General features: G+C 43.3%; 1 protein-coding gene across 1 annotated transcript; it reads right to left on the bottom strand.

Moving 5' to 3' along the window:
* Positions 1-3,074: 3,074 nt before the first annotated feature.
* Positions 3,075-24,469, bottom strand: LOC137332755 (tumor necrosis factor ligand superfamily member 13B-like). The gene is made up of 6 exons (XM_067996691.1): positions 24,163-24,469; positions 22,730-22,865; positions 20,768-20,824; positions 17,531-17,643; positions 12,273-12,423; positions 3,075-3,992 (listed from the first exon to the last, which is right to left on the bottom strand). The coding sequence occupies exons 1-6, from the start codon at positions 24,394-24,396 to the stop codon at positions 3,877-3,879; spliced, it is 807 nt and encodes a 268-aa protein (XP_067852792.1). The 5' UTR covers positions 24,397-24,469; the 3' UTR covers positions 3,075-3,876.
* Between the last annotated feature and the right edge of the window lie 3,195 nt (positions 24,470-27,664).

Here is a 27,664-nt window from a genome sequence, read left to right as displayed (position 1 = left end):
ATGCCCATTTATGTGTGAGAATAGTCAGTAAATGTTGGCAAGTTGTTTTATCACTGAAGGCATCACAGCTGAGCCCTAACCTGTCCACAAACATGCATTGTCCAGCAAGGGACACTGGATGGCAGCCAAAGCAGGAATCCTATCTGATTTTTCCCTCCCTAACCCTGGAGTGCTGAGCTCAATTATAATGTCATCATAACTCCTCCAGCTAAGATCAGTTAACTAAGCATAGGCTTGAACCTGGGACCCTCACCTTCTTGGTCTATGTGGCTAAGTACCACACATGGCAGTTCATTTACTAACTGAGGTATTAGTAGGAGCTCATTGCACAACCGTCAAAAGTCCCAAAAAGAGGTAGTTCCAAGAGCTGCTCTCAAACTCTACAACATCAGCACTTGTACATGTCTTGCAGCACGAATATCACAGAGTAATTTTCTGAGGGTTTTTTGTGCTGTATGTCATACCACAGGTGAGGATGAAGAAAGACAGAAGACCTGTTCCAGTGCTTCTCCAAATGTTTCTGCGTTCCCGGATATTAGGAGGTGAATGAGAGCACCCCCGAAGATGACTCTCTCTCTCCCTGTAGAGAAATTCTGAACCTCCACTGAACTCTGGCAATATGACTGAGTTTGGAATTCACCATGTGGGGAATTAGAACAGGTCTCGCGCTCCCTGGCTCTGACGTACTGCTCTACTGAGGCTGAGGCCCGGTGCTGCCATCAAAGTGGTCGGAGGAGGTGAATGAATTAAGGAGAAGGATAAATTGAGGGTGGATGGATTGAGAGGGTAGGTGGATCAATCAAGAGGGTGAATCGAGAGATTGGGTGAATTGGGAGGCTAGAGTAATTGATGGGTGAATTAGTTAAAGGAATAAGTGAACTGAAGAGACAGATTGAAGGGTTGATGGATGGAATGTGTGAATAGATTGAGAGGGTGGATGAATCGATGCTGAGCATGGATTGAGGTTAAATGAATGGAAGTAGGTTGAACGGATGGATTGAAGGGGATAGATGGATTAAGGGTAGGGCCCTATATGAATACTTGCAGATGGACCTCAAAATCCTAGTCACAGACAGTTCTGATTATACTGCCATGTCAAGGAGGGAAGCAGATAATTCCTTGCTTGGGAAATGTACTGCATGTCCCACCCCCTAATCATGGGAGTATTGGGGGGGGGGGATGGAGGTGGTGAGGAGGGAGCTTCACACAGTTTTATCCAAATCAGATGCTGGTTTATTTCTCCCACTTTCACCGCAGTACGTATAACAAAAACTGACAGAATGCAACTATGCTGCATGCAGGCCCAAGGGATAAAAATAGATTATTCTATTTATTTCCTTGACAGTAACAGTAAACCATGTGAGGGTTGTGTCAATATGTGAGTGCGAATATTTGCATCAACACTATATGAGTCACAATGCAGCTTAGGACTGTGTCACTGACAGGCCTCATGCACATTGAACATTGTGATAAGATAGGAGTATTAACCCTTTGAGGTTCCTCGAAATTAAACATTTTAATATTTTATTTCACACTTTATTTAATTTGTTAATAGGCAGATTATTGTATTTTGCATTCTAATTTATTGGAGTATGGACAGATTTTTATGGTCATTAAAATGAGGGACTCTCAGATCAAGTGCAGCACAGACAGAATGTATTATAAAGCTCTATCTGCTCTGCCCCACATGTGTGCCTTAACTATAGTCTCAGAAGAGTTCCTATTTCTTCAGTGTGACATTTCCATTTCCCATAATTGATTTTGATGAAGGACTTCACTTGAAACATTAGCATCTCTTCTGTTTTAGATGATGAGTAACCTGTGTATTGCCAGCTCTTTCTGTAATAAAGGGGGTATTTAAATTTCTGTTTCATTTTTATTCAATAGAGATTAGGACATTAGGAACTGAAACAGATTTTAGAAATGTGAATGTTGGAGCCCTATACTGATCACATTTAAGTGATACTTTCTATCAGTAGATATAACAGTCTACAATGATTAAGGCCAATTATTATTTTCTAATTATCAATGCAGGTGAAGTCTCTCAATGAGAATGCCCCATTATCCAATTGCTGTAAATCCATGCAGAATTTACTCCATATATTTCAGTTTTTTCCTTCTTATCCTGCTCCCAGGCCTTTGCCAATGCCACACTTAATGTTTAATGGCCAAGATATTACATGAGAGCCTTCTGCTTCATTTCCCTCTCTACAGGGAGTGCTCAGCTGCTGCTTGGTTGCCTCTTCTCCTAGATGGAGATTAAGAGCTTGCCATGTGGGGGAGTGGGTTGGAATTGTGAGTGAAAATGGCAGCAGTATCTATGGCACAAAGAATAGCACACCAACACACTGCACTATCAGAGTGCCTAATTGATATGCAGAATGTAAACTCACATACTATCTTGTGTGCATCATATTATCTTTTCTTTTTTTTTATTAGTTCATGGGATGTGAGCGTCATTGGCAAGGCAAGCATTTATTGCCCATCCCTAATTGCCCTTGAGAAAGTGGTGGTGAGCCACCTTCTTGAACCGCTGCAGTCCGTGTGGTGAAGGTTCTCCTATAGTGCTGTCAGGTAGGGAGTTGCAGGATTTTGACCCAACAACGATTTCTGATAACAGTATGGTCTATCCTTGGCTTCCAATCATTGTACCCCAGAAAAAGTGGTCTTTTAAAGGAGCGGTACTTCCGAGGTATGTCTTGGTAGTGGTACTGTGGCTAATTATATGATTCTACCATGAATCATCTGTCAAATTAAAGAATGTGTGTGAACTAAAAGCAGAAGAACATTCCTGCTACCCAATACGCCCACTATCATTGCCACAGTCAGACTGAAAGAATTGTGTTGCCCGTTCCCACCCACCTGCAGCCCGGCACTCCCTTTTACCTGGCAAGGTATAGTATAGACAAACACTGTAGGCTCACTGTGGGTATCGGATCAGAAAATGGTACAGAGATGAGGAGTTGGATGTGTTGAGGACGTTTTGCCAAAAATACATCAATTTACAAAAAATAAATTTGTAAAATATATATCCATAGTATACAAAACTCCTTATATTAAAGAGGCTTCATGGAAAAGCGGCAAACAAATTTATTTACAAACACACACCCTAATGATGTTACAGATGCAAATCGCATCAAAACACATTGTCTTGTCATGAGTGCTGGGCAGCATTGTGATTCACATGATGAATAGTTTTTCTGGGTCCTTTCCCTTCCCCCCTGCCAAAAACATTTGCCATTTTGTCCCAGAGATTTTGCCCATGCAAAAAAGAGATAGTAAGTTACCTCACAAGAAACCAATAGAGAGCCACTGCAACTCTCAGCCTGAAGATAGGTCTGTCCCTCCCTAAAGATCCCATTGGATCTATCAGCCCTCACTCCAATATGACACAATGGAGAACTCCCAGGATGATTCACCGTTTTATACTTGACTTGCAGTTCATTACAGCAATGCAGTCCTGACTTTGCAAAGGCCTCTAGAGAAGTCACATGCAAAGATTTAGGCTACGGGTGGCACAGGGAGGTTAGGTTTATGAAAGCAAGTATCAATTTCTTTTTCAGACAGTGAAAACAAAAGACTTGTCACATATGAGACAAGAGGGCCTGGAGCTGCATTAGATTCCACCCAAAGCAGTGTGCAATTAAAATTGATTATAAAGTAATTTAGCAAGTGAGTGGCAACTGCAGATCTTAGTACCACAAATACGTCACATCCTGTGATGACATCAGAGAAATCCACCCCCTTGATTAGTGATGCCGGTGCCTTTTGATTGCAACGTTAACCCTGGAGATCAGCGGAGACATACTGGGAGAACTGCAACTCAGGCAAAATAATTCCACTCTTGGGCAGTCATTGTGTTCTCAAATAGTTGCTTCATAATAGTTGTATGGCACCAAAAAACGTTGAATCTTGCTCCATGGAAATGTGAGCATTGGGCCGAGACGGTAACAGGAGCTCCAGCTCATCCCCTTGGTCAAGCTTCACAATTCCTAAACCAAAAAGACACCATTAACAAAAGAATTAAATTGATAAGAACTTAAGAACATAAGAAATAGGAGCAGGAGTAGGCCATACGGCCCCTCTAGCCTGCTCCACCATTCAATAAGATCATGGCTGATCTTCAACCTCAACTCTAATTTCCCACCCAATCCCCATATCCCTTGATTCCCTTACAGTCCATATATCTATTGATTTCAGTCTTGAATATACTCAACGACTCAGCATCCACAGCCCTCTGGGGTAGAGAATTCCAAAGATTCACAACTCTCTGAGTGATGAAATTTCTCCTCATCTCAGTCCTAAATGGTCGACTCCTCATCCTGAGACTATGGGGGAAAAAATTGGATAAGGGTCTGTTTTGGGCGGTGGTAGCATGATGCACTACCACCCTGCGTCCGACGGACCCTACGCAGGCAGCACGTGATCTTCGTGTTGCCTGCTACTTACCATGAAAACTCCGTGCTGCCAGCACAACACGTGCTGCTGAGAGGCTGCATGGAGAATGAGGAAGTTGGAAATGGGGCGTGCACAACGCACGTCATCAGCAGCCTGCACTTCTTAAAGGTGCAAGCACATGTCAAATGGCAGGTACACAGCTTACTTACAGGAGGGAAAGATGGCCACAAGAATAGCTGGACTGGCACGAGAGAGGGCTCCATACTTCTCGAATGATGCTCTGGAGGTCCTGGTGGAAGTCGTGGACGAAAGGAGGGCCAGCATGTACCCGCAGGGTGGCTGGAGACCCTCCAGACTGCAGCTCCGCAAGCATTGGCAGGAAGTAAACGCCAAGAGCATTGTACCACGCACGGTGCCGGAAGACGTTCAATGATTTGACACGAGTGGTCAAGGTGAGTGAATGCAAGTGTCAAGTGGCACATCCTACCAACTGCACCACTGCTCCATGCATGACACCTCCCGTCACCCACCCACCAACAAACGCTGCCCATCCATATGCAATGCTGCACTCGGCATGCTGCATCTCACCTGCACATATGACCACACTTGCAGACCACACAACCACCATTCACAAGTCACACAAACTGGCAGCTATTCGACCATGACAGGCACATCACCCACACACCTTGCAGGATACTCACTGACACACTGTCCTCTGTCTTGCAGGAGAAGGTGGCACATAACAGCTGGCAGTAGGAGGGACCTGAGGGTGGACTGGTTGACTCCTCATCCTGAGACTATGGGGGAAAAAATTGGATAAGGGTCCGTTTTGGGCGGTGGTAGCGCGTCCAATGGTGGAGCAGGCTAGAGGTGCCATATGACCTACTCCTGCTCCTATTTCTTTTGCACGTCCTCACCCCCCTAGAAGAGACAGTGCTCAGGATCATTGGGCGGGCTGTCGTTGCAGCCGTCACAACATGCCACGCTGGAGGTCCCGGTGAAGGGGGTCTCTGCATATCTAATGGTCCTTCTCCTTTTCCACATCTCCCTCCTCCCATAATCTTTTCTGACTCACGTGCTGCACATGCTGCCAGCACACACATCTTACTTGCTCCTCTCCCATTCCACAACTCAACCTGTTTCCCTTTGTCAGTGCAGATACCCAAGAACACAAGGCAGCACCATCTGAGGAGGAGGAGGAGGACACAGAAGCCACACCATCACTCGATCTGACACTTGCTTTCACCAGCGGTTAGGTTAGAGGAGGAATCTGCATGTGGTGAGACACCGAGCACAAGTGCGCAGGAGCCGGGGCGGGGGGAACGGATACCACAGGTGCCAGCTTGCCGGAGGGCGAGGTCGCTCACTAGTTCTGCTGCAGAGGAGTATTTTGAGGACTTCGATGTGCCAGGCTACAGAAGATGACTGATGGGCGTACACCACCAAATGCTTGGTGCACTGGAAAGCCTACCAAAAAGCCTGCGCATAATGAGAAGGGGCATGGAGGAGTCCAGCTCCAAATTGGCACAGGGCTTTGCGCAGAGCTTGGAGCCCATCCTTTCCAACATGGAACGGGTGGTCACCTCCATCAGCCCACCCGTAGAACCCACCATGATGCAGCATCTGATGACTGATGTCACAGCTTCCATTGCAGCACAAACATCTGCCATCCAAGGTATGACTGCTGCATTTGCAGCTCAGACTGCTGCCTTGGAAGCTCAGACAGATGCGATCGTGGGTCTGGGGACCACTGTGGAATGGGGCTTCCGGGGCATCACAGCTCCAGCAATCCGTTCTCCAGCCGATCACCAGGATTGCTGAGGCACCGCCCCGGGATATTGGCAGTGGCGCCATGGCAGTCGGACCTGCTGTCCTCTCTCAGGATGACAGCCTTCCTGCTCCCACCCCTGCCACTCCGCCAATGACCCTGTTGTTGCCTCTCAGCCAGCCAGGCCAGTCTGCTGCAGCCCATGCTGAGATGGTGCAGTCTGAAGCCGGGCTCTCCCGACCGAGAGCTGCTAGAGGTCATCCTCCAAGGCCATCTGCACGCTCCTCCATTGAAGGCCAGCAGCCTCCTATTACCTCTGCTCCAGTCACTGGGGAAGCACCTCGTAGGAGCACTGGGATAGGTAAAGGCACGAAGGGAATGCACAAGGGTGAATAGTTCTGTTATGTTTTCATAATTTCATTTATTCATTGATAAATGAGACTTTGATTTTGCATTTGGTGGTGGTTTTTATTTATGCAATGAGCTGAGAGGGACACCAATGTGTAATCAGATGGAGGGCGTCGGATGCAATCCTCCTCGGTCATGTTGAGGTAAGAGAATTGATCCCGGAAGGCCCTCATTGAGTAGGGCCGCCTGCTCAGTGCCCTGCTCCTCTTCATCCTCCGTCTCCTCGCAGCTTGACTTGCTATGCGTGGCCTCTCTGCACGCTTCCAGCCGTGCTCAATGCCCAGTGGGAGCCCCTGCAGACCGCCCATGGTTGGCAGGAATGTTGTTCCACCAGGGTTGTAACTTTCCGACCCGTAAGGCAGTACCTGCCAAAGCAGTCTCAAAAGTAGAGTAGGAACTCTCAATAAGAATAGGGAGCTTCAAAAACACTTCCTACTCCTCCAGCAGCCAGAAGCAATAATCCAGCAACTAACCTGCAACACCTGTATGGCCCCTTTAAATAGCATGGGTTGGGGGTCCTTCAGGCACTGTAAGACAGGTTTAGATGGTCGGGGATAAGACTTTGCATTGAATTGAGCGTTAAGGTCCAAAATGGTGTGCATCACTTTAAATCAGCGTAGTTCACTGATTACACGCATTTTCTCTCTACTTTACATGCTTCCAGCATTCGGTATTTGCGTGTGCACTAACTCCTACACCAAGATGGCGGCTGGCACACGTCACGCAGGAAACGTGCGTGCACATCCAAGACGCCATCTTGGATGTTGGAGAGGCCGTGTAGCGCTGAAACAATGGGTGCTACACGGCCCAATTTAGAGCCCTATGCCTCCTAGTTCTAGACTCTCCAGCCAGGGGAAACAGTCTCTCAGCATCTATGTTTCAATGAGATCACTTATAGAATCATAGAATCATAGAAGTTTACAACATGGAAACAGGCCCTTCGGCCCAACATGTCCATGTCGCCCAGTTTATACCACTAAGCTAGTCCCAATTGCCTGCACTTGGCCCATATCCCTCCATACCCATCTTACCCATGTAACTGTCCAAATGCTTTTTAAAAGACAAAATTGTACCCGCCTCTACTACTGCCTCTGGCAGCTCGTTCCAGACACTCACCACCCTTTGAGTGAAAAAATTGCCCCTCTGGACCCTTTTGTATCTCTCCCCTCTCACCTTAAATCTATGCCCCCTCGTTATAGACTCCCCTACCTTTGGGAAAAGATTTTGACTATCGACCTTATCTATGCCCCTCATTATTTTATAGACTTCTATAAGATCACCCCGAAACCTTCTACTCTTCTTATTCTTCTAAACTCCAGAGATTACAGGCCCATGCTACTCAATCTCTCCTCAAAGGACAATCCTCTCATCCCAGGAATCAATCTAGTAAATTGATTGCATTCATCTTGTAACAAGATGGTTTGAAGGTGATCTTTATGAAAGGCTGTTCTCTTAATTTGGTCTTATCTGAGCTGATCTTTCATAAATGTATCAACAAAATGCACTCATCAACTGGTGTATATTTAAGTAAATTTAAATTTGTAAGTAAAATAAGTGAGTTGCTCGCTGTAATCTGGACAAGAGGTTCAAATAATTTTTATATAGAATAATGGATCCTTAGAGTGAGTTACAATTTGGAATCTAATCAAGGGATTTAGATTGTTTAGATATAAGAGTAGTTTTATGCATTTTGGTTAATTTTAAACACTTTTGTACTTCATAGTTATAGATTTTTAATCCAAAAAAGGAAAAACAAAATTATTCAACAGAGTAACCAGACCAATCACTACCCCAAAATTTACCTCAATAGTCACTCCACCACAACCAACTCCCCAGCCCTAATTCACGGACGCACTATCCCCTCCAGACCCAGATCACAGAGACACTGCACCCCATTCAACTCCCCCCTTTTTGCAGAAATATTTGCTTCTCGCAGCCCTCCCAGTTCATCCTCGCACTCTTCCTGCGCACCTCCCCACCCCAATTCATATACGAGATACTCTTATTCCATCCGATGTTCAAACTGGGACTCTTTCTTCTCCCTCAGTTTATACTGGCACTCTTCCTTCCCCCTCACACTTAATACTGGCATTGTCTTCCTTCCTCCATGTCAAAACGGCGTTCCCAGCTTTTTCTCTCATCCCCATAAAGCAACGCTCCTAGTTTCTGCTCCTCTTCTCTCTCTTTACTGCTATCTATTCCCCCCTTCTATCTTCCCTCAGCATCAGTCCAATATGAGTCCTGCTGCAAATGGAAATGATTCCGGCCACTGCATCTACAATATGCAGTGGCCAGAATCATATCCATTAGCAGTAGAGCTCGAGGAGTGGCAGTGGTGCTGAGGGGACCTGCACACAACAATTGTTGTCAGAAAGAACTGACATGCAGACTGGGCCCCAAAAATGCTGACTGTCAGCATTAAACGCTGATGGTTGGCAATTATGCTGTGGTATAATGGATACCTGGGAGAGAGTGCAAGGCAGCAATCTCATTGTGGGTTTCAGTGATATCATAATTTGCAAGAAGGAAGTTGAAAAAGTTTGTAATCGTCAACTGAATTCCAAAATGATATTAGTGCCTCATTCTTGTTTCTTTTGTATTTGGTGATATATGTGCTGTAAAGTTAATAAGGGACAGTTTTACTATGTTTTTGCTTAGTTTTATGTGGTAGCAGTGGATGTGATAGCAACAGTTAGTGTGCTGCCAACAGTTGATGTGTGACGACACCCACTATCAGTGTATTATTAGGCAGAGGAAACAGTAGATTAGTGCAGCATAACCAGGCAATCTGGCTTTATAATTGTTTTAAATTAGTTCAAGAATCACACAGAATGATCCTGAGGTATAATAATCCCAACGGAGCCAAGGAAAGTTTCTCCTAAACAAATGTTAAGATGGTTTAGCTCAGTGCTGCCCATAACATACCTGGGGCCAATTCATTGCCTGACTCCCTTTAACAACAACAACTTGCATTTACATAGCACCTTTAATATAGAAAAATGTCCCAAGACGCTTAACAGGGCATAATCAGCCCAAAATTAACGCTGAGCCATTTAAGGAGATATTAGGAGAGGTGTCCAAAAACATGGTCAAAGAGGTGGGTTTTAAGGAGGGTCTTTTAATAGGAGAGGAATGTGGAAAAGTAGAGGGGTTTAGGGCCGGCACTCCAGAGCATGGCTGTCAATGGTGGGAGGAAGGAAGGGGGGAAGCAAAAAAGGCCAGAGTCAGAGCAACAGAGAGTTTGGGGAGGCTGTAGAGCTGGGGAAGGTATAGCAGCCATAATTGGGCATCCATGAGGCACTGTGGGCCATCAGCAGCAGCAGCAGAATTGTATATCATCACAATCTGTAACATTGTGGCCCATCAAATCCCTCACTCCTTCATCACCATCAAGGTGGGAGATGAACCCTGATTGAATGGGGGTCATAGAATGACATGCCAGGAGCAGCACCAGACATACCTTATAATGAGGCACCAATCTAGTGAAGCTACAGCATGAAAAATGCAAAAAGCAGTAGGTTATTGACTGAGCTAAGTAGTCCCACAACCAATGGATCAGAGGAAAGCTCTGTAGCCCTTCCACATTTGGTTGAGAATGGCGGTGGATAATCAGGCAAGTAGAGGGAGGAGGATCCATGAACATCCACATCCTCAACTATGGTGGAACGCAGCATTTGAGTGCAAGAGACAAGCCGAAGTGTGCGCAAATGTTTTCAGCCAAAAGTGTGAAGTGGACAAACGCACTTGGCCCCCTCCCAAGGTCTCAACCATCATGGATGCCAGTATCCAACCAATTTGATTCACTTGGCATGACATTAGAAAATATCTGAATGCACTGGACATTGCGAAACCTATATGCCTTGACAACATTCTGTCGTGCTGAAGACTTGTGCATCCGAACTAGATGCCCCCATGGCCAAACTAAAATATGAAAAATTGCCCAGGTACATCCTATCCACAAAAACAGTGCAAATCTAACCAAGCCGATGACTTGCCTATCCGCCTCCTCACAATCATAAGTAAAGTAATAGAAGAAGTCATCAATAGTATCATCCACCTAATTATCAATAACCTGTTTGGTGACTTTTGGTTGAGGTTCTGCCAGAACCATTTGGTTCCAGATCTCATCAGAGCTTTGATCCAGACAGGGACATAAGAGCTGAATGCCCAAGGAGAGGTGTGAGTAGCTTCCCTCAACATCAAGGTAGCATTCAACCAAGTATGGCACTAAGGAATCCAAGCAAAACTGAGGTCAATGAGGGTCAAGGGGAAAACCCTCTAGTAGCTAGAGTCATACCTGATACAAAGGAAGATAGAGTTGTGGTTGTTGGAGGCCAATCATCGCAGCCTCTGGATATTGCTGCAGGAGTTTATTCAGCTGCTTCTTCAATGATCTTCCAACTGTCTTAAGGTCATAAGTGGGGCTGTTCACTGACGATTCTATAGTGTTCAGCTGCATTCACAACTCCTCCAATAATGAAGAAGCCTATGTCAGCCTACAGCAGGACTTTGATAATATCCAGTTGGGTTGACATTCACACTATCTAAATGTCTCCAACATGAAATGGCCAAACACCTTCCCCAATCTTCAATGTCACTCTCATCAACATCCTGTGGGTCACCATTGATCTTCACCGGACCAACCATATCGACAATGTGGCTATAAGAGCAGGGCAGAGGCAGGGTACTCTGCTATGTGGTCCCATAACCAACGGATCAGAGCCTCCTGACCCATCATCTCCTGACCCGTCAAAGTCTTTTCATCATCTACAAAGCTCAAGTCAGGAGTGCGATGGAATGCTCACCACTCACCTGGACGGGAGCAACTGCAAGAACACACAAGAAGCTCGACAGCCTCCAGAACGGAACAGACCTCTTGTTTGGTGCCCTTGCCATTTGATTCAGTGTCCACCCTCTCCACCAACCGTGCATAGTGGCTGCCTTATTAACTATCCATAGGATGTACCACAGCATTCATCAAGCTTACTACAACAGCACCTACCAGGCCCGTGACCTCTACCACCAAGATTATGTGACCACCATCACCTCCAAGTTACACACCATACTGACTTATCCATGTACTACCATTGCTTAATCATTGCTGTCTAAAAATCCTGAAATGCCCTACCTAACACCCTTGTGAGAGCACCGTCACCACAGGGACTGCAGCAGTGCAAGATGAAAGCCTACCGCCACCTTCTCAGGGCAGCTAGGGATGGGCAATAAACGCAGCCTTGATAGCATCATCGACATCCCAAGAGCAAATAATTAAAAAATGGATCAAACACATATCCACAAGTCTTGCAGTTAGAACAAAGTTATGTTTGAGACTTTGTTTCTCTGGCTGAGACATTTGCTAATAGAGAAAGCACATTGCTGACCTGTGAGGACGTCACACAAGTCAAATGTCCTGTGGCAGAATGTAAGTGTTGTTGGTGGATTCCATTTTGCTTTGCCACTGGCTTTACTTTCTATCAGAAGCACTTGAGGAAATCTGCTCCTGAGGTGGATTTTAATGTCTCTGCCAATGTGGCATTTACATTTCAGGGCTGCATCCAAAGATGCTGTTGTCATTGGAGGCGGCTGTGTGAGGTAAAGGGGGCATTAATCAGTTTTCCATTTCCTGCTCCTGTTAGTGTATGGCCTACTTAATCATATGTTTTTTACTCTGCATTCTAGAAAGTAATATGTAGCTTACCAGCAGTGAAACAGGTATTACTGGCCGTGCTGTTTGGCATGTTTTGAATGCAGCGAAATAGCGTAATTATACGTCGTTCATTCCCAACCACATTAGATTTCCTTCTCCGGACTACATGTCCCATGGCCATGCAGTTATCATAGTACAGAACCTGTAAAATGAACAATCATTGCAGCGATAGAATCAAGAAACAATAAGTACATTGCTAGATTGAAGAACAAACTTAGGGATTTTCAGGTGTGATTGGCATTAGAACATACTAAATGCAGAGTCATATGTGTTTATTTACAGACATGAGCTGTTTATCACTGTGTGCCGTCAGAAATGATCACATTGTGACATATTGGAGAATTAAACCGTTTGACAAAATCTCCTATGGACTCGACTGTTAGGAGTATTAGGACTCATGTTTATTTCTTGCTTATAACTGTAACAATACTGATGCCCTGTGCTTTAAGACCCTGTTTGCTAATTAAATCTGTTGGGGTTGTTGCTAATTACACTGGGTGGGATTAGAGTTTGTTAATTACAGGAGGTGGGGTTAGGAATTGCTAATCACATTAAGTAGAGCTATGATTTGTTAATTACAATTGGAGTGGTTGAAAGGTTGTTATCATTCTAGCAGTTGGATTGTTAATTAGAATAAACAGGGTTACGGTTTGTTAATTAGAGGTTAGGGTTTGTTAATTATTGGAATAAGGATGGGGTTACTAATCAGAATAAATGGAGTTGGGAGTTGCTAATTAGAGTAGATGGGGTTGCTAATTGGAGGAGGTGAAGTTGGTGATTAGAGTAGATAAGGATCAGGATTAATTAGAATAGTTGGGGAGTGGCATTAATTAGAGTAGGTGGGTTGGGAATTGCTAATTAGAATAAGTGGGGCTGGGTTTGCTAGTTGAAGACAATGTTTGGTATTATTCATCCCCACTCAGAGTCCATAGTTCTAGAAAAATATAAACTAGTGTCATTGCTGCAGATGTGAAGTCAAAGGCTGTATGAAATTATTATTGAGCTAGACAGGTAACATGATTGAATGTGCATGTTTCATACACCTTGTGCATCGGTATGGAATTTTCATCACAATTCCCTAATTAGGAGTTGTACAGTTCTTACTGAGGGCGAAATCAGAATTCACCATATCAAGTAATTGACATTGCAGAGTTCATTCATATTAACCCAAAAATGAGAGCTGCTCATCAATGCTTTATTATTCACTTTAGTTCTGAGTAGATACCAGCCAAGTTAAGGATCCTTTTTCTAGCAGTATTTCTTTAATGGTTAAATATACTTTAGAAGAGAATGAACTGTCTATGACATCACTGGAGGAACTGGTATGAAGTAGGTACCAAGCCCAATAATATTTATACACACACACACACTATAAACTAAAACATCTACTGATAACTATACTTCCTCAGACTAGCAGGTTGGTAATTCTTGCACCTTTTGTTAATTACTGTATCTCTACTAATGTTACCCAGCTCCCTTGTACAGCTGGACTCATTAACTCCTCAAGCCATTTTCCTGATAATGCCATCTCTATTCACTGAAAAAAAGGCAGTAACAAACTAAAAGGCATTAAATTAACAATTGTCCTTATTATGGTTTACTTTTTGTTGGATTCTTATGGCAAAAATACATTTAGAATATTGATATTGAGTTCCTTCTTTTTAAAAATAATGTCCTGATGAAAGGTTTTCCTCTTTAAAAAGTTACTGAGAGGGAGGTCCAGTTATAGTTCTTTACCAACACATTTCCAATATGTAAAAGTTACATTTTAAAACCCCCAAATAAGCTTTATAATAAAATTTCTTGTGTCATCGTTGCTATCCAGTTTGTCACTTACATTGTGGATGTTTAGTCATTCATCAATTTTCTTCTAACTTATTGGTTATGTGTTTTTGTTCTTTCTAAATGGTTATTTTTTGCTTTATTAACTTATTCAAACCTTTCTCCTAATGTGAATTTCCTCACCACGTTACACCCCAAAAAGTTCCACATAATCACATTTGATCAAAAATCGCATTTTATCTCGAAAAATATCCTGACGCGAAGGCACCATGATAGTACCTCCTCACCTATCCTATTTTATGCCACTAAAAATAAAATTTATCATATAGCCGACACATAAGGAAATTACAAATTTACCTATAAATTTGACTCTAACAACTTTCCGCCCCCTCCACAAATTTAAGAACAAAAGAAATAGAAGCAGGAGTAGACCAAACAGCCCCTTCAGCCTGTCCACCAATCAATAACAACATAGCTGAATTTCGACCTCAACTCCACTTTCCTGTCCGATCCCCATATCCCTTGACTCCCTTAGAGTCCAAAAATCTATCGATCTCAGTCTTGAATATACTCAATGACTGAGCATCCACAGCCCTCTGGGGTAGAGAATTCCAAAGATTCACAACCCTCTGAGTGAAGAAATTTCTCCTCATCTCAGTCCTAAATGGCCAACCCCTTATCCTGAGACTATCCCCCCTAGTTCTAGACTCTCCAGCCAGGGGAAACAGCCTCTCAGCATCTACTCTGTCAAGCCCTCTCAGAATCTTATATGTTTCAATGAGATCACCTCTCATTCTTCAAAACTCCAGGGAGTATAGGCCCATTCTACTCAATCTTTCCTCAAAGGACAACCCTGTCATCCCATGAATCAATCTAGTGAGCCTTCGTTGCACCGCCTCTAAGGCAAGTATATCCTTCCTTAGGCAAGGAGACCAAAACTGTACACCATACTCCAAGTGTGGTCTCACCAAAGCCCAGTACAATTGCAGCAAGACTTCCTTACTCTTGAGCTCCAACCCCCTTCCAATAAAGGCCAACATACCATTTGCCTTCCTAATTGCTTGCACGTTAACTTTCTGTGTTTCATGTACAAGGACACCCAGATCTCTCTGGACACCAACATTTAACAGATTCTCACCATTTAAAAAATATTCTGTTTTTCTATTCTTCCTACCAATGTGAATAACCTCACATTTTTCCACACTATACTCCATGTGCCACCTTTTCGCTCACTCACTTAGCCTGTCTATATCTCTTTGCAGACTCTTTGTGTCCTCCTCACAGCTTACTTTCCCACCTAGCTCTGTATCGTCAGCAAACTTGGATACATTACACCCGGTTCCTTCATCTGAATCATTAATATAGATTGTAATTAGCTGAGGCCCAAACACTGATCCTTGTGGCACCCCACTAGTTACAGCCTGCCAACCCGAAAATGACCCGTTTATTCCTACTCTCTGTTTTCTGTCCGTTAAGCAATCCTCTATCCATGCTAATATATTACCTCCACCTCACAAGCCCTTATCTTGTGTAACAGCCTTTTGTGTGGCACCTTATTGAATGCCTTTTAAAAATCCAAATATACTACATCCACTGCTTCCCCTTTATCTACCCTGCTAGTTACATCCTCAAAAAACTCTAATAGATTTGTCAAACATGATTTCCCTTTCATAAAACCATGTTGACTCTGCCTAATCATATTATGATTTTCTAAGTGCCCCGTCATAACGTCCTTAATAATAGATTCCATCATTTTCCCGACTACTGATGTCAGGCTAACTGGCCTGTAGTTCCCTGTTTTCTCCTTTCTTGAATAGTGGTGTTACATTTGCTATCCACTGGGACCCTTCTAGAATCTAGGGAATTTTGGAAGTTTCCAAACAGTGCAAAATCTCTCTCAGCAACTTGGACTTCATTTCAATTAAAGTAAACTTGAAGTGAGTCAAACTTCAACTATTTCCCCAGGCATAGCACACCTCTGTTCATTATTGACATGCCTCTGCTCCATTTTCCCAAGAATGGGCCCTCCTCTGCTCCACTTTCAGGGTGGTAGGTCTGCCTCTCCCTGTCCCTGGGCAGGGGCCTGCCTCTCCCTGTTCCTGGTCAAGGGCCTGCCTCGCTCTCTACCTGGGCAAGGACCTGCCTCTCTCTCCCTGGTCAAGGGCCTGCCTCTCTCTTTCCCTGGTCAAGAGTCTGCCTCTCTCTTTCCCTGGGCAAAGGTCTGCCTCTCTCTATCCCTGGTCAAAGGCCTGCCTCCCTGTTCCTGGGCAAGGGCCTGCCTCTCTCTTTCCCTGGTCAAGAGTCTGCCTCTCTCTTTCCCTGGGCAAAGGTCTGCCTCTCTCTATCCCTGGTCAAAGGCCTGCCTCCCTGTTCCTGGGCAAGGGTCTGCCTCTCTCTGTCCCTGGGCTGAGCCTGCCTCTGCTCTGCTCTGCAGGCATGGGCTTGCCTCTGCTCTGCTCCCTGGGCAGGGGCCTGCTTCTGCTCTGTTCCCCATGCACGGGCCTGCCTCTGCTCTGAACTGGGCCAATTTGGACTGCTGAAGAAAGATCTCTAAGCAGCTGAATGTGAATCCTGCATTGACTGTTCAGCAAAATTGAATATGGTATTTTCCTTTGCATCTGGAAAAGCTCGATAAGACTGTTTGTCCCTTCCACGCTTATCAAACTTTGTAAGAAATACATTGTAAAATGGCATTTTAACCCCTTATAGACCAATACTATTATTGTTTTTAAATATTGTTCCATTATATTCAGACATGTCTCGCTGCGTTTATGTCTTATTTAACCTGTAACTAAGTCAATTAGTTTTAGTCCATTTGCATTGGCCTGAAATCATGGTATTTTCTGTCATTTAAAAGAGGAAGAAGGACACTGTGGCTATCCCATATGATCTCCAATGTTTGATGCTGCAATCAGGGGGTAATTATTAACCCTGGGCGCACTATCCCAGAGATGGCATGCATAAAAGTGCAGATTTCTGATCATGGATAGGGGGTGCCAACTTTGATTGGACAGATTCCTGGAGGTTTCATCATATGACCTCCCCGCCCAATCAAACAGCCTTTTTTCCCATCAGCAGTTTATTTGTAACTAATAAACGAAAGTGTTCAAAGAAAATGAAAAAAGCACACAAGTTTTTTTAATGCCCCCTATGATTTTACTCCCGGGTCGCTCGCAATGTCCAGGAGATTAATGTCTAATTCCTGGAGACTCCAGGGCAATCCTGGAGGATTAGCAACCCTATCTATGCTCTGCTTATGGAAACATGCCTTTTCTCCGTGAACTTATCAGACAAGTGCTGGGAGAAACCCCAAACTACGACATTCCACTGAGGCCCACGTGGCAGACACAGCTTGCAACCATGTTTATGATTTGGGTATAGAACAAGCGACTAAAAACCTCACATTTACAATTTGTCCAACGTTGACAGCTCTAAAGCTCATCAGTTACTGTTAGATTGATGCTTACCTGACTGTACACAGTGTAATATCCATCTTCGCTCACAACTATTTTATTCAAAATTGTTTGCAATGCTTCACCCCTCTGAGAAGCCACAATCCAAGGAATAAAGGTTGAACCACCTGTTGATATAACATTGATGTACCAATGAAGAGTGATTTAAGAAAGCAAGGACATTATTGCAGTTGTGAAGATGGTACAGGTTATTGTAGGTGGAATCACAAAGGCAGCACATACTGGCTGCACTAAATCAACACCAATGTGAACAGAAAACACACAATTAATACATACATATTTTCTTAGAAATTACATTCATGTTTGTATTAGAGGTTTATTTAAACAGTTTGGTATACTTGACTACAGTAACAGATCTTTTAAAATTTGTATTTCACCTCCTCCAACTTAATATTTTTCAGCTCATTCATAAACAATGACTGCATGTGCTGTTTGTGGATTGAGAAGACCAGCACATGACGTCTGCCAAACGCTCTTCTTCCTGGCCAAACAGAATGAGGAAAACTGGTTGGACAAGTGAGACGAGCTTGGTGCTTGAGTGGTAAAGGCAGAAGAGTAGCAACTACCAAGTTCCACCTGCCCCTCCCCACCCCCTATAGTTTGCTGGCACATTTTGGAAAATACAATTAGAACTCGCATCCTACTCTGCGATTTATTGCACTGGCACATTAACGCATTGTGTCACTGGGTGCCCAGTTTGCATTACCAGATCTGGCTGTAAAAAGCAAAATATGTCTTTGAACTTTAATCTGGCTACAATGTTAATTGAAAGTAAATAGTGTGAATAAAAGGAAACCGTTGGTAGATTTTGGGTTGGGAAACAGCTTTGCCTGATTAACTTTGGTGATCAAAGAGTATTTATTGCAGGACATCCTCTTGAGAATAAATTGGTGGGTAGAGTCCATATCGTAAATATGTCTCACTGATAATGAAGTTTAGAAACTAGAATAAGGCACCTACTCTCTTAGTCAGAGAATGTGTGTTTAGAGTTATAAACCATTGCATTGTTGGCAGTGTGATGGAGGATCAATAGATAGTGTCATCAAGGGCAGGGTTGTGGGTTCACACCCCTATATTTTACACCTTGTGTTGCTGATCTTAAAAAAGCATTGGTGTGGGGAGACACTGATCTGTTTCTTTAAAAAAAGTAAAACTGACTAAAGTTGAATGGTTGTGCAAGAAGGATTGTGAAACGAATTGATAAGACTAGGCTGTGGTTGAGAGGAATTTTAGTCTCTTGGGACCTGCAACTGAAGGAAATTCTCAGCTGACACCTTCCACTATAACAGCACTTGTGAGTCTCCAAAAACTATCCTATTAAAGCACTTCAAAACAGTTACAAGGTGGCACTTCTCCCTCCATCGTTCTTAACAGGAGTAGCTGAGGCAACTAGCATAGATGCATTTAAGGGGAAGCTAGATAAACACATGAGGGAGAAAGGAATAGAAGGTCATGCTGATAGGGTTAGATGAAGAGGAGTGGGAGGAGGCTCATGTGGAGTATAAACACCGACATAGACCTTTTGGGCCGAATGGCCTGTTTCTATGCTATACATTCAATGTAATTCCATGTAATTCTATGTAACTTTTTAAGCTTTCTTAACTAATAGTCCTGAATTTTCTCAGACTTTCTGCCTCTATGCTGCGGTAGCTTTGTCAGAAATGTAGTGGAGACCCTGTTTACGTCTGTAAACGGGACTTCGGCCACATTTCCGACGAAGTTATGGCGCACAGCGGCAGAAAGTCTAAGGAATGATGCAGACAATATTTCCTTCCGCTGGCAAGAGGCCAGAGCCAGGAAACTGTTACATTTTATGACTTCAGACTCTTATGCATCCCCCCTCCCTTCACCCCACCACTAGCAGCCGTGCTTTCAGCCGCCTAGACTCCATGCTCTGCAATCCCTAACCCGCCTGCCTCTCCACGTCCCTCTCCTCCTGTAAGACCCTCCTTAAAAATCTTTAACCAAGCTTTTTGTCACCTTTTCTAGTCTTCCCTTTGACTTAGCATCCTTGTTTCCCATATACCTCTGTGAAGTGCCTTGGGACATTTTTCTATATTAAATATGCTTTATAAACACAAGTTGTTGTTGATTGCACTTTGCCACCAAAATAAAAGACAATCTCAAGGTAACTGTCTCCTATGCCAAATGTGTACTGTTTCATATCGGTCTTGGTCAGCACCCCTGGCTGTTAAATGTGAGGTGGAGCCCCTGAGAGGAGAGGAAAGTGAGTTAGTAATGGATAAGCAGAAACTGGCAGAGATACTTAACAATTACCTTGCTTCATTGCTTATAAAAGAGAAGGTTATTGGGGAGTAGTAAATCCTGAACTGATTAAAAACAAGATGGAAAGTATTAGAGAAGTTAATTAGGAGCACAAAGTGCCAGAACTTGATGGGTTATATCCAAGGATCCTAAAGGAAATTTCATAAGAAATAGCAGAGACCCTAGAAATTATATTTCAGGGTTCTTTAAAACTGGGTGTGTGGTGGAGGACTGGAGAGTGGCCAAGGTAATACCCATTTTCAAAAAGAGAGCCACAGCTAAATTGGATAATTACAGGCCAGTTTAACATCCATGGTAGGGAAAATTTTGGAATCTTTAATTAAAGATGAAATTACTAAATATCTAGATGCAGAGAAAGTAATTAGAAGCAGCCTGCCATGGATTTTAGAAAGGAAGTTTGTGCTTGACAAACCTGATAGAGTTCTTTGAGGAGGTTACAGGTGGCTGGGAGAAATGCAGTGGATGTGATGTATATGGACTCTCAGAAAGCCTTTGACAAGGTACCACACAGGAGACTATTGGAAAAGATTAAAGGGCAAGGAAGCAGGGCGAAGGTAGAAAATTGGATTGAAACTGGTTAGAGGAGAAGAAACAGAGTAGGAGCTAAGGGCAGTTTCTCAGAGTGGTTCAACATGGGTAGTGGTGTCCTACAGGATTCTGTTCTGGAACCGCTTCTGTTAACTGTATACATCATTGAATTAGCTACAGGGCTAGAGGAGTGGAGTCCAAATTTGCAGACCATAGTAAAATAGAAGGCATAGTGTGTAATTGTGGGGATTAAAGGAAGCTACCAGGAGATATTGATAAATTGGTGGAATGGGAAAAAAGTGACAGATCAAATTTAATTTGGTTGATTATTCAGTCCTGTAGTACCATGTGCATTTACTATAATGTTAACAAAACAGATTAAACTGTATATTTTAAAGCACAACTATTTTCTGTTACCTTGCTGAATAATGCTTCCCTCAGCATTAGGAATCAGCTGCAGGAATGATAGTTGTTCTACAAAGAAAATATATTGGTTGGTTAATTTGACATTAATTGAAGTTTATTATCACACTCTTCACTGATAAAAGATTAACATGACTGCTTTGAGTTAAATTGTGGGTTATAGTTCCCCTTTTTGATACTCACAATGAGATAATACAGTCCTGATCCAACCATTCCATGCCCATGAAACTTGGAACCCAAAATGAGGCTTTAATAAAGTCTCCTCCTTGGCTACAATCTACCAAGAATTGTAGGTAATAACTTCAAGACCTTCAAGCAACACCTTCAAATCCCCACCATTAACACAAAAGCAATCATAGTCTGGGCTATAGCTCTTCTTCATTATAGCATTGCCACCATGCCCTCCAGCAAAATAAGCTGCCTCTCTCACTCTTTCTCCTACAATGGGATCTATTCCCTCTCCATCAAACAGGTCTCTCTCTGCCCTCCCCTCGAGATCCTAGGTCCAATACACAACTCCTGTGGCATAGACCATACATAACTACAGTGTGTGTCACATTATTGTCTTGGAATGCATGCGTGGGAGTGAGTGGAGAAAGAATACCTGGAAAAGGATAATAGCAGCCCTTATCTTCAGCTATACCCTGTCCCACTCCTCAGTGTTCATTGGCAACAGGATGTTCAGCATGGCTTTTTTGAAGGAACTTAAGTTCCTAAAATTACAAGCACACCTCCTGTTCAAGTTTGTTCCCAATTGTTATGTGCACCTTGGGGGTGAAATTAGTCACCGCCAGTAGCACAAAGCGGGCTGATAGTGAATCAGCAGCTCATTTTACACTGCACCCGATTTTCTTTTGCAATTAAGTCAATGGAAAAGAAAATCGAGCTTGGTGTAAACAGGCTGCGATTTGCCATTAGCCTGATTTGCACTATTGGCGTTGACCAAATTCACCCCCGTGTCTTGCAAGCAGAGAAATAGTGTTGAGATGTTGGATGTCTGAAGGTCACCTAGGGTGAGATTTGAGTGTTGATTCTATATCTCAGCTTGCGTGTAAACAGAATGCATGCATCATTAGGCTAAGTTTTGTTGTAAGTTTGCTTTGTGGGTTTCCCTTTCCAAATGCAGGTATGACCATTTCCAGTTTTAAGAAAGTGTGTCCTGCTCCATTATGAACATGTATGTGGAACTTGAACAAGTTAAGAAAGAACTTGTATGGATATTGCGCCTTTCACAACTTCAAGACAACCCAAAGCACTTTACAGCCATTCCTCACATATAAGCGCAGTGAGTGTCGGCAGTCTATTTTCCGTGGGGGACATAACAGCGGAGTCTATCCTGTTCTCACCCAATGCTACACAAGCACATTTCCCAGCAGGGGTCACTGGACAGGTACCAGAAACAGGAACTCTAGTTGATTTTTCCCCTTCCCAGTCTGTGGGCACTGAAGCTAATGGCAGCTGCTGCTCTGGCTAAGATTAGGCATCACACCATAGACTAAGGGTCAAACCTCCAACTTCCCTGTCTGGCTCAGTAGCACACAATCTGCAGTGCACTTATCTTCTAATATATCAGGGAAGCTGAGCTAGAAAAAGTTTAACATTTTGCATTTTACTTCTGTATTGTTACTGATGATTTTTGAATACTTGGACAAATGTTTATAACTTTTGTCACAGAACATTCACATTCATTTGGAGGAGGCTAAATGTTAACAGCCCTGGTGTCAACTTGCCCTCTGTCTTGTCCTTCCTCCATGTGAGGAAATGCCCAGCCTCTGCTTGGCATATCCCCCTGAAAACACCAACTGAGATGAGGAACTTATCCTGTGGGAGAAATTGGGTGGGGATTGACCCAAACATTCAATCACATCGTGACACCTTGTATCAGAGCTCCAACATGCTGAATCCCACACCATTCTTGGGTTTATTTTGAATGTAATTTTATAATCAGTCACTTACTTTCACAGGATCTTGCAGTTCTCCTTTTCCTTGAAAGGCTCCTGAATTCATAGCTGTTTTCATTCAGTCCAGTTAACTGCTTTTTTATTTGGAATTTGGCATTATCGTTATTTTTCGGATTTTCAGGCTGATCTTCCTAAGGAGAATTTTAAACAAAATGTTGTATAGAAATATTTTTCCCTCTGATTTTCACCTTTTCCCCCATAAGTGCTGATCCATGTTGGTGTATTGTTCCACAGGTAGTTCCTCACCCGCATTCTTCATGGGTAAGTCTATACAGTGAATGGCAACAAGCTGTTCTTCTATGGGAGGCTCAAAAGCTGCTCTTAATCTTGTCAATGTCCAACGCATACACTTTCCAACAGGAGTCACAGAATAGTAATCAGGAACAGGAACCTTAGGTAACTTTTCCTCCGTAGTTCAGGGATACTGAAGCCAATTTTAGCTCATTGACTGTTGCCCAAACAATTAACTCAGCACAATCTGGGAACTTGAATCTGGGAGCTTCCTTATCAATTTGGCTCAGTGCCACACTGGGCATTGAATTTACCTACTAAGCCACTGGGGAAGCTCTCAAGAATGTGTTTAATTTTCTCCCCTTCAGCCCTACTGTGCTCTTCCCACAACACACAATGTTCTCTGTCAGAAAGAATGGTAACCTGCACCTACTGTGATGGCTCATGATGCTCGTTAGTGCAGGCTTCCAGTCCTCTGCCAATGCTCCTTTTCAGCTATCTGTTAAAAAGTACATGAAGATGGCAGTCTCATTGTTTTCTCTCTGCATCTGTGGAGAAGCCTCAACTAGAAGCAAGGGAAAAATCTGTGCCCAGTATGATGGAACAGCGCTTTGTTGTGCCATTGCATTACTGCCTAATTAGTTTAGTGCTGCCATGTTTATGGGTGAGAGAGGGCTTAGAACATTAATATTTTACCTCTGGGACTTGGGTTTCAATCTAATCTACAATAAGGGAACAAAAAATATTCTCCCTTGGAAGTTTCAATTTAGTTCCTTGTGGTGTGACTCCACAATATCAAACTGCCCAAATATTTGGACCAACTTGGCAGGTAAACTCATAAATCAGTGCAATGGGGAGAGTTGTTCTTCTGACGTTGAGGGTAAGGTCACATTATTGAGGCACAGTAGAATGAGTTCTACATATGGCTTGCACTATAGTTGATAGGGCAATGGAGGGAAGTTTATCCGACAACTAACCTATCTTATAATTTTATATCTGCCATGGAACTCCCTTGATGAAAAGAATTTTCATTTTTAAGAGCTAACAATTTCTTACCTTCATCAACACAAAATTGGTGAGGGGGAGACAGGGCATAGTATTAAAGAGTGACTGACAGCTGAGAATAGAGGACAACATTTTGAGTAATGCTCTGCAAATGAAAACAATCCTAGAGATTTAGTGGAAATGTTTCCTTACCATTTCTTTTTCATATTCCTCAAGATTTACTCTTGCCCTCTTGTTAAAAACGTGAAGCTGTTTATGGACATTTGCCAGTTCACTCCGTAGATCACTTATTTGCTGCAATAAAATCACCAGCAGTGACAAACAGCATAAAACAGCCAAGAAGAGAACAACAAGAGTAACAACAAACCCTCTCGAGGTAGATCTGGTCCTTGAATCCGATAATTTAATCCAACATTTGGGTTGCATTGTTACTTAATTAAATAGTTTTCTTTCTTTTAGTCCCAGTCACTCTGGTACAATTCTTTTACTCAACAGAGGAAGTTCACATGACAGAAGACACTATTTTGAAATGGTAACAGGAAATTGTAATACATACGTGCACAGAAATATTTGCATAATTACATTGTATTTTTGTTAAAAGGGCATTGTCACCAGTAATTTCTAGGTTGTAAATCAAAACATTGGCTACTTCACTCAACAGTAAATCTGCCACTTAATAGTAAATTTTCTCCATGAATTTTTCCCTCATTTGTTTTATACAGGGGTAAATTCATAATAAAATAGCCCTGTCCTTCATTTCAATGAGTTATATTCAGTCAATGCACAGAATGATAGTTTAGATTACTTATTAACTGGTTGGCAGAATGTATTGTGGCTTTTAGAAAGTTACACTGTGCTTTAAGGAGTGCTGCTCATAATTTTATAAAAATTCATTCTCGGGATTTCGGCGTTATTGCCAATCCCTAGTTGCCCTGAGAAGTTGGTGGTGGGCCTTCTTCTTGAACCACTGCAGTCTGCAGTGAAGATGCTCCCACAATGCTGTTGGGTAGGGAGTTCCATAATTTTGACCCAGCAACAATGAAGAAACGGCGATATGTGTCCAAGTCAGGATGGTATGTGACTTGGAGGTGAAGAGTTTATAAATTCGGCCATGCAGTGCCTGTTTTTTGGGCGCTAACTGGCCTCCTTGGGGGAGTGTTTGCTAGGGCTGTTGGGGAGGGTTTAAACTAAAGTGGCAGGGGGATGGGAACCGATGCAGGAAGTCAGTGGGAAGTAAAGTGGTGACAGAAACAAAAGACAGTAAGGGAGAGTGTACAAAACATGACCGGACAGATGGTCTGAGAAAGCAGGGCAAAGACCAAGGGAAGTCTAGATTAAATTGCATTTACTTCAATGCAAGAAGTCTGATGGGCAAGGTAGATGAACTCAGGGCATGGATGGGTACATGGGACTGGGATGTTATAGCTATTACTGAAACATGGTTAAGGAAGGGGCAGGACTGGCAGCTCAATGTTCCAGGGTACAGATACTATAGGAAAGATAGAGCAGGAGGTAAGAGAGGAGGGGGAGTTGCATTCTTGATTAGGGAGAACATCACGGCAGTAGTGAGAGAGGATATATTCGAGGGTTCGCCCACGGAGTCTATATGGGTAGAACTGAAAAATAAGAAGGGAGAGATCACTTTGATAGGATTGTACTACAGACCCCCAAATAGTCAACGGGAAATTGAGGAGCAAATATGTAAGGAGATTACAGACAGCTGCAAGAAAAATAGGGTGGTAATAGTAGGGGACTTTAACTTTCCCAACATTGACTGGGACAGCCATAGCATTAGGGGCTTGGATGGAGAGAAATTTGTTGAGTGTATTCAGGAGGAATTTCTCATTCAGTATGTGGATGGCCCGACTAGAGAAGGGGCAAAACTTGACCTCCTCTTGGGAAATAAGGAAGGGCAGGTGACAGAAGTGTTGGTGAGGGATCACTTTGGGACCAGTGATCATAATTCCATTAGTTTTAAGATAGCTATGGAGAAGGATAGGTCTGGCCCAAAAGTTAAAATTCTAAATTGGGGAAAGGCCAATTTTGATGGTATTAGACAGGAACTTTCAGAAGTTGATTGGGAGAGTATGTTGGCAGGCAAAGGGACGTCTGGTAAGTGGGAGGCCTTCAAAAGTGTGTTAACCAGGGTTCGGGGTAAGCACATTCCTTATAAAGTGAAGGGCAAGGCTGGTAGAAGTAGGGAACCTTGGATGACTCGGGCGATTGAGGCCCTAGTCAAAAAGAAGGAGGCATATGACATGCATAGGCAGCTGGGATCAAGTGGATCCCTTGAAGAGTATAGAGATTGCCGGAGTAGAGTTAAGAGAGAAATCAGGAGGGCAAAAAGGGGACATGAGATTGCTTGGCAGATAAGGCAAAGGAGAATCCAAAGACCTTCTACAAATACATAAGAGGCAAAAGAGTAACTAGGGAGAGAGTAGGGCCTCTTAAGGATCAACAAGGTCATCTTGTGGCGGAACCACAAGAGATGGGTGAGATCCTAAATGAATATTTCGCATCGGTATTTACGGTTGAGAAAGGCATGGATGTTAGGGAACTCGGGGAAATAAATAGTGATGTTTTGAGGAGTGTACATATTACAGAGAGGGAGGTGCTGGAAGTCTTAACGCGCATCAAGGTAGATAAATCTCCGGGACCTGACGAAATGTATCCCAGGACGTTATGGGAGGTTAGGGAGGAAATTGCGGGTCCCCTAGCAGAGATATTTGAATCATTGACAGCTACAGGTGAGGTGCCTGAAGATTGGAGGGTAGCAAATGTTGTGCCTTTGTTTAAGAAGGGCGGCAGGGAAAAGCCTGGGAACTACAGACCGGTGAGCCTGACATCTGTAGTGGGTAAGTTGTTAGAGGGTATTCTGAGAGACAGGATATACGGGCATTTGGAGAGGCAGGGACTGATTAGGAACAGTCAGCATGGTTTTGTGAGAGGAAAATCATGTCTCACAAATTTGATTGAGTTTTTTGAAGGGGTAACCAAGAAGATAGATGAGGGCTGTGCAGTAGACGTGGTCTGCATGGACTTTAGCAAAGCCTTTGACAAGGTACCGCATGGTAGGTTGTTACATAAGGTTAGATCTCACGGGATCCAAGGTGAGGTAGCCAATTGGATACAAAATTGGATTGACGGCAGAACACAGAGGGTGATTGTAGAGGGCTGTTTTTCAAACTGGAGGCCCGTGACCAGCGGTGTGCCTCAGGGATCGGTGCTGGGTCCGCTGTTATTTGTTATTTATATTAATGATTTGGATGAGAATTTAGGAGGCATGGTTAGTAAGTTTGCAGATGACACCAAGATTGGTGGCATTGTGGACAGTGAAGAAGGTTATCTAGGATTGCAACGGGATCTTGATAAATTGGGCCAGTGGGCCGATGAATGGCAGATGGAGTTTAATTTAGATAAATGTGAGGTGATGCATTTTGGTAGATCGAATCGGGCCAGGACCTACTCCGTTAATGGTAGGGCGTTGGGGAGAGTTATAGAGCAAAGAGATCTAGGAGTACAGATTCATAGCTCCTTGAAAGTGGAGTCACAGGTGGATAAGGTGGTGAAGAAGGCATTCAGCATGCTTGGTTTCATTGGTCAGAACATTGAATACAGGAGTTGGGATGTCTTGTTGAAGTTGTACAAGACATTAGTAAGGCCACACTTGGAATACTGTGTACAGTTCTGGTCA

This window comes from Heptranchias perlo, chromosome 15, assembly GCF_035084215.1.
Source record: "Heptranchias perlo isolate sHepPer1 chromosome 15, sHepPer1.hap1, whole genome shotgun sequence".
In the NCBI taxonomy this organism is placed as follows: domain Eukaryota; kingdom Metazoa; phylum Chordata; class Chondrichthyes; order Hexanchiformes; family Hexanchidae; genus Heptranchias; species Heptranchias perlo.
The sequence above is the reverse complement of the archived record's forward strand: the minus strand, read 5'-3'. Positions and strand labels throughout refer to the sequence as shown.

Bases quoted from the DNA above. Each gene is read 5' to 3' on its own strand.
- LOC137332755 (XM_067996691.1), bottom strand. From the start codon at position 24,396: ATGCAACCCAAATGTTGGATTAAATTATCGGATTCAAGGACCAGATCT. The intron at 20,825-22,729 runs GTAAGTGACTGA...TTTTCTTTGTAG, and splicing joins AACTGCAAGATCCTGTGAAA to AACAACTATCATTCCTGCAG. The intron at 3,993-12,272 runs GTAAGCTACATA...TTTTTGGTTTAG, and splicing joins TAATACCTGTTTCACTGCTG to GAATTGTGAAGCTTGACCAA.